At 45.9% G+C, this 12,447-nt stretch overlaps 1 protein-coding gene across 1 annotated transcript in view; it reads left to right on the top strand.

Moving 5' to 3' along the window:
- LOC126092912 (uncharacterized) overlaps positions 1-12,447 on the top strand; it is a 671,478-nt gene that overhangs the window by 299,350 nt on the left and 359,681 nt on the right. Inside the window, exon 12 of the mRNA XM_049908642.1 lies at positions 8,880-8,984. Within this exon, the coding sequence (XP_049764599.1) occupies positions 8,880-8,984 (105 nt within the window). The remainder of the gene's footprint in view (positions 1-8,879; positions 8,985-12,447) is intronic.

Here is a 12,447-nt window from a genome sequence, read left to right as displayed (position 1 = left end):
ATGCCTCATACGATGTCATTATGGTGGAGAATGTACAGCACATTATACATCGGTGTATCAAAAGTAAAACCATATGCAGATATAAAGCATCTTGTGTAAATGGGCGTGTTGAGACACATACCACGTCACTGAGGAACGCACAATATATAATAAAAATGCGCATTTGTACAGATGTTTACGTTTATGCGACATGTTGTAATTGAACTGAATAGTCGTGCGGTTGCCACTTCCTTCAGTGATATTATCAATTCCAAAGACATGTTGCCTACCACGGCATGTTACCTACCACGACATGTTTGATCCTAAGTGTCCTAAATTTCTGTGAACTCTAATTGCTAGTTTTCACCAAAATCGGTCAAATCTGCGGCAGTGGACGAGGCGTAAACTGCGGATGCACTCCTGTCGTCCACCCGGAATTATGTGAGGTATCGGACACATGTAAAAACGTCTGATGATTGCAATTTGTTTACTTACCAAATATTATTTAATTGCTTCGGTCACTCAGAACCTTTCTGTGCAAGTCGTTTTTCCAGAAGCTGTGCCACTTTCAGTGGACCACGAAATGAATCTGTAGTGAAGTGCTCGTCCACTGTCACATCTGATGGATTTTGATGAAAACTGTTAGAGCTTAAGGACGCAGTTCGACGCACGGGGTGGGTGGGGCAGCTGCCGCGGCGCGCCGGCCATCAGCGATATTTCTGTCCAGCGGGGCTCCAGCGGCCTCCGGGCTGGCGCTGGCGATGGCGACGGCACGCCACCGTCAGCTTTATTTCCGTCCGTCGCCGCGCCGCGCCGCGCTGCGTGGCAAGCAGAGTCCTCCAGTCCGGATCCAGGGGACAGGGAGTGCCCAGTCAGGCCGCTTGCCTCCAACCGATGACCTTGCCGGTACGTTCCCTCTCCGTTGCCACTTGACTGGTGATAAAATCTGTCAATAAGCTCATCCGGACAAAAAGAAAAACTTTCACCCACTGGAGACAAGTCGATAATACTGTGCAGCTCAACATCTAGCCTCAGTTCAGCGAGGGAGAGGCGTTCCACAAGTTCCTTCACGTATGCCACATCCAGCTACACGTTGATCTTCAGCTCGCATAAAGCTATCACATTGCGGTTTTATTGATCGATACGTTTCACCAGCTGTTCCAAATAGAGTCAGACATTTTAGAAGGGCTAAAATCGGGTGATTTAGTGGGCCAGTGGCGGTTCGGTAGGGTGCCTGAGTGTTCGTCAAACTATGGGTGTGTATGTGCAGGTCTGCGAACGCGCCTGTTCGCACCATAACATTCAACGTTAGTGCCGAAAATGTGCTGGTGTGGACTTGGAACGGTCAGACATATCACGTGGGCCTTGCAATTAGACTTCACCATGTCACATTGCCCGCTTACCATGCGTCTTGTGCCCCTTTGCAGAGGAGTCTGCACTACAGTCGGTCCATTGATGCCATTCACCTTGACGCTACTGGCAATGAATAATTGTATGCTATAATCCAGAGTGGGGCAAATAAAAGTGACCCGCAGAACAGAGTTCCAGGGTACAAAGAAAAACAGCAGAGGAAACGAAATGGAGTACCTAGCTCACTATAGCACATGTTGAAAGTGACCACCACTCACCTCTTGCCAGTTTTGGTGGTCAGTAAGCTGCTGAAGGCGAATCGAAGTGGGACTGCTGGAATCGCTGCAGTCTTATCCGAAATGTTCTGCTGCAGTTCTTGAAGACTGTGAGGACTGTTGCGATGCAGCTTAGACTTCAGGGCTCCCCACACAAAGTAATCGCACACCGACATCAGACTGAACTCTGCCAACAGTTCTGTCAGGCGTAAAGGTCGTGTGAATGTGCTCCAAGGGACGGGTGTGAATCACTTGGCGGGCGTGCACGTCGTGTGGTTGTATGCACACATTCACGTCCAGTCATATCCGCTCAGAGATACGTAAACAGGAAGAATACGGCGCTGCGGTCGGCAACACATACTACTGCTGCTACAATGGCAGGTTATCAAAGTGAGTTTGAAAGTGGTGCTGTAGTCGGCGCAAGAGCGATGCGTCACAGCATCTCCGAGGTAGCGATGTAGCGGGGATTTTTCCGTACGACCATTTCACTAGTGTACCGTCAATATCAGGAATCCGATAAAACATCAGATCTCCCACATCGTTGTAGCCGGAAAAACATCCTGCGAGGATGGGGCCAACGACGACTGCAGAGGATCGTTCAACGTGACAGAAGAGCAACCCTTCCGCAAATAGCTGCAGATTTCAAAGCTGGGTCATCAAGAAGTTTTAGCGTGCGAACTATTCAACGAAACATCGTCGATATGGGCTATTGGAGCCGAAGGCCCACTCGTATGCCCTTGATGACTGCACGGCATAAAGCTTTACGCCTCGCCTGGGCACGTCAACACCGACATTGGACTGTTGATGACTGGAAACATGTTGCGTGATCGGACGAGTCTTGCTTCAAATTGTATCGACTGGATGGACGTGTACTGGTATAGAAACAACCTCATGAATCCATGGACGCTGCATGTCAGCAGGGGACTATTCAAACTGGTGGAGGGTCTGTAATGGTGTGGGGTGTGTGCAGTTGGAGTGATATGGGACCCTGGATTAGATACGGCTCAGACAGGCGACACGTACGTAAGCATCCTGTCTGATCACCTGCAGCCATTCATGTCCATTGTGCATTCCGAGGGACTTGGGTAATTCCAGCAGGACAATGCGACACCCCACTCGTCGAGGATTGCTAAAGAGTGGCTCCAGGTACACACTTCTGAGTTTACACACTTCCGCTGGCCACCAAACTCCCCAGCCATGAACATTATCGACTATATCTGGAATGCCTTGCAACGTGCTGCTCAGAAGAGATCTCTATCCGCTCGTACTCGTACGGATTTATGAACAGCCCTGGAGGTTTCATGGTTTCAGTTGGCTCCAGCACTACTTCAGACATTATTCGAGTCCATGCCACGTCGTGTTGCGGCACCTCTGCGTGCTACACCATATTAGACAGGTGCACCAGTTTCTTCGGCTCTTCAGTGTATATCCTACACTGTACGTCGTCAGGGTGAGTAATGTTGAAATAACGTTACAATTCCTATGAGCCTGTGTTACGTATATCTTTCAGTTCTCGCCTCCACAATCAGACTGACTCCAGCCTTACGTATCAGGCTGTTCTATTGTCTGTTCTCCCAGTCAGAGACCAGAAAAGGTCATTCTTCTTTATAACGACATGCTATTGAGAGCCAGTAGGGGACGAGGAACGCATTTATCCGCCATTGTACGTGATCCACCACGCAGCCAATGAGTGATTACGACGCAACATCTATCGCCGAGTAGTTCGTCCCTCTTTGCACAACATTACAGCAGGTATCATAGCACAAACTAGCCAAAAACGCAACATACCGACATCTTGGAGGACGGGAATGTCAACGACGAATATATTATGAAGATGAAGAAGAAAGGCCTACGTATGACGATCGAGAAAGTTGATATAAACGTCCTTGTTCATGATCATTGCTATCTGAACGTCTGGGTTGAAGTTATGGTTCTAAAAACATGTCCAAACCATCACGGAACCACCTTCGACAAGAACTCCTTCCCCATCAGTGGCTCAGCATTCGTTTGCCGAGTACAGGCTTGGCGACACCGAGTTTCCTGAGCTGGGGACTGGTAAGCGCCACCAGTCCTCTGTCACCCTAAGCTCTGGGCATACTTCGACCACCATGCGGCGCGGCGGTGCAATGTTGTGTGTTTCGGAGAACGGGGGTCTTGGCTTCACCGCCTGTACCGCGAGGAAGGTAAACACCTCTGTAAAAAAACCCTAAACCTCAAGGTGTGCTACGTGCTGAGGAGGTGAATGTCTGTCGAGGTAAAACAGTCGTCAGCGGGCAACCTCTGGGGCACCTGCCGCCCCCCAGTTGTATTAGGCTTGGTCAAGCATGCAGGGCTCTGCCTTGGTCGACAGTTGTTTCCCTAGCGTCTCGTGGGATCATGATGGAACTGTCACGAGAAACTACTACTGCTGACGTGATGGGTGAACCGTCAGGCAGTGGGTGTCACTGCTCAAAGAGAGCTCGATTGGTCAGTCCTCCCGAAAAGAAGCTTCAGGTTAGTAGTAACAGGGAATTAGCGTGCCACAACACTTTCATTGTAATCAAGCGAAACGGGGGAAGCTTTGAGAAGATATACCTTTTCTATATTCACAAGTCATTGAAAGGTATTGCTGGGTCTCTGAAAAGTGTCAAACGACTTCGTAATGGAACCCTTTTAGTTGAAACTGCTAATTCCAACCACATATCCCAAAGAAATCAGGTGTTGACAGATGTGAAAATTACCGAACTATTAGTTTAATAAGTCACAGCTGCAAAATACTAACGCGAATTATTTACAGACGAATGGAAAAACTAATAGAAGCCGACCTCGGGGAAGATCAGTTTGGATTCCGTAGAAATGTTGGAACACGTGAGGCAATACTGACCCTACGACTTACCTCAGAAGAAAGATTAAGGAAAGGCAAACCTACGTTTCTAACATTTGTAGACTTAGAGAAAGCTTTTGACAATGTTGATTGGAATACTCTCTTTCATATTCTGAAGGTGGCAGGGGTAAAATACAGGGAGCGAAAGGCTGTTTACAATTTGTACAGAAAGCAGATGGCAGTTATAAGAGTCGAGGGACATGAAAGGGAAGCAGTGGCTGGGAAGGGAGTGAGACAGGGTTGTAGCCTATCACCAATGTTATTCAATCTGTATATTGAGCAAGCAGTAAAGGAAACAAAAGATAAATTTGGAGTAGGAATTAAAATCCGTGGAGAAGAAATAAAAACTTTGAGGTTCGCCGATGACATTGTAATTCTGTCAGAGACAGCAAAGGACTTGGAAGAGCAGTTGAATGGAATGGACAGTGTCTTGAAAGGAGGATATAAGATGAACATCAACAAAAGCAAAACGAGGATAATGGAATGTAGTGGAATTAAGTCGGGTGATGCTGAGGGAATTAGATTAGCAAATGAGACACTTAAAGTAGTAAAAGAGTTTTGCTATTTGGGGAGCAAAATAACTGATGATGGTCGAAGTAGAGAGGATATAAAATGTAGACTGGCAATGGCAAGGAAAGCGTTTCTGAAGAAGAGAAATTTGTTAACATCGAGTATAGATTTAAGTGTCAGGAAGTCGTTTCTGAAAGTATTTGTATGGAGTGTAGCCATGTATGGAAGTGAAACGTGAACGGTAAATAGTTTGGACAAGAAGAGAATAGAAGCTTTTTAAATGTGGTGCTACAGAAGGATGCTGAAGATTAGATGGGTAGATCACATAACTAATGAGGAAGTATTGAGTAGAATTGGGGAGAAGAGAAGTATGTGGCACAACTTGACGAGAAGAAGGGATCGGTTGGTAGGACATGTTCTGAGGCATCAAGGGATCACCAATTTAGTTTTGGAGGGCAGCGTGGAGGGTAAAAATCGTAGAGGGAGACCAAGAAATAAATGCACTAAGCAGATGCAGGAGGATGTAGGCTGCAGTAGGTACTGGGAGATAAAGATGCCTGCACAGGATATAGTAGTATGGAGAACTGCATCAAACCAGTCTCAGGACTGAAGACCACAACAAAAACAATGTAAGCTTCTGGGATGTAAGGCCTTAGGTGACTACCCAGTCGAGGCTTAACTGCATAACACCCTTAACTATAGTAAGGGCGTGGTTACCTGCTCTGATATAATGGAGGTGGACCCCGCGGAGTTACATGAAGAGTGGAAGAACGTGGCCGTCACGGAGGTGCAGAATTATATGAGGAGTGTCAATGGCAAATTGGAAAAATCGGCAGCGTTTATTCTAACATTTAGTGTTCCAGAATTGCTGGAACATACCCTTGCAGGCTATATCCGCCGTAAGGTTCGCCCGTTTGTTCATAACTCCTTGCGGTGATATAAATGTCAAAGATTTGGCCATACCACTTTGGGATGTAACGGAAAGGCTATGTGTGGCAATTGTGGAGGCTCCGCTCACGACTCGAGGACTTCTTGTACATTTCCTCCGAAATGTGTAAACTGCTCTGGGGATCACCCAGTGTGGAGCAGAAAGTGTGGGATTTACAACGAGGAAAAGAGAATTAAAGGGTTGAAAGTAAAGAGACGCATACCCTATGGTGAAGCTAAAAAGGCTTACAAAGCCATGCAACCACCGGTTTTTGCAACTTCTTTTGCATCGGCCCTTAAGAAACCAGTAGTTAACTGTGATGCCTTCGCACAAACTCTGACCACAGATTCCGGTACGAGCACATGCACTTGTCGACTTACCTGTGGGGAAAACGCTTCACTTGCAACTGATGTCGTGCGGATACCGTCAGCAGTAGGTTTACCACCTGAGCCACATACCACTCCCCAACATCAGAAGCCATCCCCGCAGCCCAGGCAGCAGCCTCCTCCTGTCAGTAAAGAAAAACGTCCTTCGAAAAGTAGTTCCAAGTCCAAGAAAGCGGTAGGTAAACCTTCGGATCGACGAGCGCTCTCACTTTCTGATGGCGACTATGCTCTTGAGGACATGGACTTCCAATCGGAGGAACCAGAGAGCACGGAACGTTCCCCCTGACATCCCCAGTAAATCACTGCCTCTTACTGAGAAAGAAAAGAACCACCACCGCTAAGGAATGGCTTCCGTAGGGACTTCAGTGTTGCAGAGGAATTTGAATGGATATCGCTCACATTTGGAAGAACTGCAGCTGCTGGTGCAGGATAAACCTTTCTGCATCTGCTTACAAGAGACGCATCTTAGTCACTGACGCACCTGCATTACAGGGCTACCGCATTTACAGGACAGACGATACTACTGGAGACAGGGCTGAATGCGGAGTGGCTATTTTCCTTGATGACAGATGCCACTCCTCTCCTGTCCCTCTTACCACGGTCATGCAAGCAATGGCTGTGAAAGTTCTCGCGCCCTTTACTATCACAGTGTGTTTTTTTGTACCAAATATGTACCATACTTTTATCGTTATTTATACAGATGGGTCCCAGCAGGGGAACGCTCTCAGTTGTTCTGTGGTTTTCCCTGATAGGGTTTTTAAAGTGCGTCTTCCAGAACAATTTAGAAATTATGATGCTGAGTTATATGGCATTCTTAACCTCGGCGACCAAACCCGACCACAGCTCGGGCCGCAACGCAGTGTTCTAAAGGCCGCGCCCGAGTATAGCTCGGGCCGAGTTTTTATCGACGTGCGAGCCAATTACAGCTCGAAATTTGGATTTATTTCGTATGAGAACAATATTTGGATGTCTTGCTACGTGCGTCCAGACAGCTACTGCCTTCTGTTGTCGATTTCTAGAATTATTCCGAAACAAAGATTAGCGAACGTAACAGCTGCTGAGGCGACTGGCTGAGCTAATATGCGATCGCGCCGATGTAATTTCGTGCGTGTACTCCTTACGTTTCGCAGTTTGCTGTAATTCTTCTATAAATGCGTCACGTTTGTTGGGTGAGCAAGAAATTTTGGAAGCTCGAGAGGAAGAAGCTGCTCAACTCACCTCGCACTTTCTTATGGGAGGATACTTACAGATTCTTTAATCATTCTCTTAAAATTTGTATTCTATCAAATAACTATAACAAATATGAAAAATAAATGAAACCTGACCTGTTTTAGTACGTTTTACTCTTGAAGACATTTCAGTTACGTATGTGTCCGTAAGGCTTTAAATGATGTCATAAATGGCCAGTTGTCTAGGGCCGACCATCCTTCTAAGTGGTCGGTCTTCAGAGAGTTGAACTCCCTCGTATAATACAGCTTCAAACTTCTGATTATTTTATAAATGATTTAAAGTGTTCATTATTTGCTCTTGAGCAAGTAAGCGAGAAAAGTGCAGAAAAGGTTTGAAATTATGTTTGAAGTTAATTGGAAGTCGCTGAATGCTCTAATTCTCACATACTGGGCGAATATAGTCTGGATATCTGCAAGTGGTGACTTCCGCTGCCTCAAGACGTATATATATATATATATATATATATATATATATATATATGTAACTGTAGCACTGGGTCTTACTGCGTCGAAACTTTCATGTAAACCTCCCAATGAGCATATTATGTGCGTAATTTAAATTCAGTCACTGTTCATGTGAAATACTGAGACTCAACTTCTGTTGCCCCTGTGTGCCGTTTGATAGGCACCGAGCAATATGGCACGGTTTCGAGCCCCGGTATAGCTGCTATAAAATGTTGGCTGTAGACCCATTTTGGTGTCAGCTTCACCAAATTCGCATGTAGTTTGGCTGGTATTCGTGCTCTTGTTTAAGACGACTTGAAAATAAAACTTTAGCCGAACTCAGGCAATTGCAGTATATCCAAACAATATATTGAGCAAGCTTATAGTTCTGCCGAAATAATGACGACGTTGAAACAGCCTTTGAATTGCTTAATTACGAGGTGAGGTCGGTGTCAGTGCTGGAATGGAAGTCTGTAGTTAAAATCTCTTTGGTTCTTCTCAAATACAATGTTGTGTGCGAATGTGGTTTACAGGTGTTACCTTCCACTTTTTAAAACGTGTCATAGCACGTGTGTGGGGGATTTCATAGTGCACATGTGAGGTCACACACACACACACACACACACACACACACACACACACCAGCGCGGGCGCATTAGAATGACGTACTTGGTTAAATTAACAATGGCCAACAAGTAGTATTGTTTTGAAGAAATAAGCAAAGTTCATCTCGTGATTGCAGCTGTGCTAGCAATGTAGAAAGAGTATATAACATTGGCTACTGTAACAAAAACCCCAGTCACAGGATTTTATTTTCCTCTGAGGACAAACATAACGGTAAGATTTAGACGTATTCATGTTCTCAGAAAACTTGTACGATCGTTTTTAAGGGAATATTTATCTGTTTTGTTGCAGGATCAGCGAAAAAGCGAGCAGATACGACTCGAGCGAACAGCCCCCTCAGCGATGGGTCCCTCAACTCGTCCGCGTCACACCAGCCGGCGCGCAGGCAGAACCAGCGTGAGTACCCGCTGCAAATTACGTTAGACTACCCGCAGTCCGCGTGCGTCACCCTTGTCGCTTCCGTCTGCTTGACGAGCATAATCAAGCTTCACTGTGTGTGTGTGTCTCACAGTTAATGTACATACGTCTGACGTTCATTACATGCAGATTGAACATTCACTGTACTAAAAGTAAGCGGTAAGCGCCTTTTCAGAAAAAATAGCAAAATTCGTGTTATTAATTTTTTTTAAGTAGTGTGTAAGAGAAGATCCTAAGGGAATAAAATAAGTCACGACCTACACCGTGATTATGATTGTCTTCGGCAGGACAACAGTAGTATTTCAGAGGGTGGAAGGCGTTTAGATGTTGTTACTGAAAGTTACAATCAATGCAGCCCAAACATCCACAGAGCAGAAGAGTTACTTTCTACCACTGCTGTGTGAAAAGATGGTGATATGCACTGGAACAAAAATGTGCCAACACAGTAAGAAACTATAACATTTATTAATAGTGGTGGTACAAAACTTCTCTTCAGGGGAGGTTTACTATCTTTGACCCGAAAAAAGTATGATCTCTGAGAATTTTTTCTCGGGATGTGTTATAGATATCAATGTCAAATTTGGTCAAAATGTTTATTGATATTTCTTCTACAAACTGGAAGTTTTTCGACATGAAATATCGAAGAGCAAGGGCGGACGTGCCGTCGGAACGAAACAAAATTTCGATGTAGACCTCCACGCGCGGTATGTCACGGGTCAGCCGGCTCGTCTGACACCAAAATTGAATTGATGTTAGAGAAATATATGAGAGTCTTTAGGAGCTGTACTTCTCTTAAGTTATTTGGACCATAGGAAACAAAATGGCGGCCATTTGAAAAAAATACGGTTTTTCATGGATTTTTCGACTTCGTCGGCAACGTAAAAATATTTATAGTTGATGGATCGGAATAAAAGTGGTACTATTACTAGACAACTTAGTTAGCTTCGTCGGAAACAAAAAATCATGCCACTCGGTTCAGTAGATTTGAAGTTACAATACCGCGCGATAAAAAAAGTCATTTCGAGAAAAACGCGTTTCAAGTTTTGACTACGTATAAATGCAATATTATGCAAATGACGTTCAATCTGCTATTCCGGGTCCATAAACTAGTCCTTCCTCTTCCTCATAGAAGGCGTTGTGCTCGATCTGGGCCATCCTGCGCTGCTCCAGAGCCGTTCGTACGCCCGGTGACAAGCGGTTTTCGGCCGCTTGCATCCGGTGGTCGTCAGAATGCTCGGCGAACTGCGTCGAATAGAGTCCCAGGGTGACGTCCATCATTGTCATGGTCTTCAGAATTGCTGAATACCCTTCGTTCAAGCTGCTCACTGACAGGAAAGTCGCAATCTCCACAGTCTTCGCGCGAGAATGCAAATGCTTAGGGACTAACTTCTAAACACACGCGTTCAAACTTTCATTTGAATTTTGTGTGTTTCCTCCCAAACACCGGTACAATAACGCGTCCTCCGAAAGGGCCTCGTAGATAGGATGAATCACTTTTTGAACTTCTTTGGAGAGCGGCTGGTCGTGTTGATATTCGTCCAGATGTCCGGTAGCCTCTGCAATGCGCCACTTGCCCCAACTAGTTTCCCCAGCCGGACAATTTTGGTGTCGTGTGTGGTCATCCGTCGAACACTTGTGGAAATACGTTGCCCAAATTGCTTTCTTCATCTGTTCCACCGAATTGGAATGCCGTCGGATTGCCAAGCCGTAGTACGTAGTAAATTCCTTGATCACTTTATCATTTTTAATCATGGGCAAGCACACAGAATAATTCTTCGGGGCTACAAAGTCGAAATTCCCGAAAAAAAAAAACTGGTGCGTGAAAAAGGCCATTTTCAGGCAGGTGCATTTTTTTTGTTCAACCGCGAATTACAGACATTTCCGTTCCGTATTCGGAAAAACCGCTTCAGGGGTGGATTCTTAAACACTTTTATGGATCCAAAATTGCAGTTTAAAAATAATCGTGTTTTGAACCATAGGGTAGTAAACCTCCCCTTAACTTTGGTAACAGCTCGATGTGTGCCAACTTATGTCCTATACCTAATACGATGAAACTCTAAAAAAAACTTCAGTCTCGTGACAGTATATGATTTAGTTGTTCGCACACGAGTGTCTGAATAATTCTTTATCTTTTGCTCCGTAAATAACGACTGCTAATTCGTAACTGTAGTCCTCTGAGCGGAACTCGAGAGAAATGCTGTCTCCATCGGTTCCAGTACAAGGCAGAAGCGAAGTACTCTGAGGTGACTGAAGTCATGGAACGGCGATATGCACAGACATAGGTGGCGGAAGTATCGCGGAAACTAAGTATAAAAGGGCGATGCGTTGTCGGAGCTGTCATTTGTACTCCGGTGATTAATGTGAAAATTTTCCGACGAGACGACGAGAATTAACAGACTTCGAACGAGAAACGGTAGTTAGAGCTGGACGCACGGGACATTCCGTTTCGGAAATATTTAGGGAATTCAGTATTCCGAGATCCACAGTGTCAAGGGTGTGCTGAGAATATCAGATTTCAGGCAGTACCTCTCACCAGAGACAACGTAGTGGTCGGCGGCTTTCACTTACCAACCAAGAGCAGCGGCGTTTGCACAGAGTTGTACGTACAAGCAACACAACCAGTCGGTGTGTGAAGTACGACGGACGCACCCGTTACGACTGTGCGGCGAAAAATTCGGCGTTAATGGTCTATGGCAGCGAGTGTGTCTGCTAACAGCACGACACCGCCTCGGCACGTGCCCACGTCAGCTGGACCTTAGACGACTGGAAAACGGTGGTCTGGTCAGACCAATTCCGATTTCAGTTGGTAACAGATGATGGTGGGGTTAGTGTGTGGCGCAGACGCCACGAAACCGTTCACCCAGGTTGTCAAGGCAGTGTGCGAGCTGGAGGTGGCTGCATAGTGGTGTGGGTTGTTTGTTTTTACATAGAGTGGACTGGGTCTTGGTTACGTTCGGCAACTTGGAGTCCATTTGCAGCCGTTCATGGAGTTAATGTTCTCAAGCGACGACGGAATGTAAATGGGTGACAATGCTCCATGTCACCGGGCCACAACTGTCCGCGATTGGTTTGAAGAACATTCTGGGCAATTCGAGCGAAAGATCTGGCCACCCAGGTCGCCCGACATGAACCCCAACGAATATTTATGGGACATAGTCGAGAGGTCAGTTCGCGCACAAAATCCTGTCCCGGCAACACTTCCGCAGTTGAGGACTGCTGTAGGGGCAGCACGGCTCAATTTTTCTGTAGGGGGACTTCCAACAACTTGTTGAGACTACCTTGGGAAAAAGGTCGTACACGATACTAGGAGATGTTGCATGACTTTTGTCATATCGGTGTAGTCCGCTGTTAACAGTGCTTTCTGGCGGCTGTCAACAACGTCGGCGGACGAATACGGTGGACGTGGTGTGGAAGCAGTGTGTGTTGGCCATCTGCAGGCGGC

The sequence above is a fragment of the Schistocerca cancellata genome, chromosome 7 (genome assembly GCF_023864275.1).
Source record: "Schistocerca cancellata isolate TAMUIC-IGC-003103 chromosome 7, iqSchCanc2.1, whole genome shotgun sequence".
In the NCBI taxonomy this organism is placed as follows: Eukaryota; Metazoa; Arthropoda; class Insecta; order Orthoptera; family Acrididae; genus Schistocerca; species Schistocerca cancellata.
Note: the sequence above shows the minus strand (reverse complement) of the source record. Positions and strands in the feature narration are given on the sequence as shown.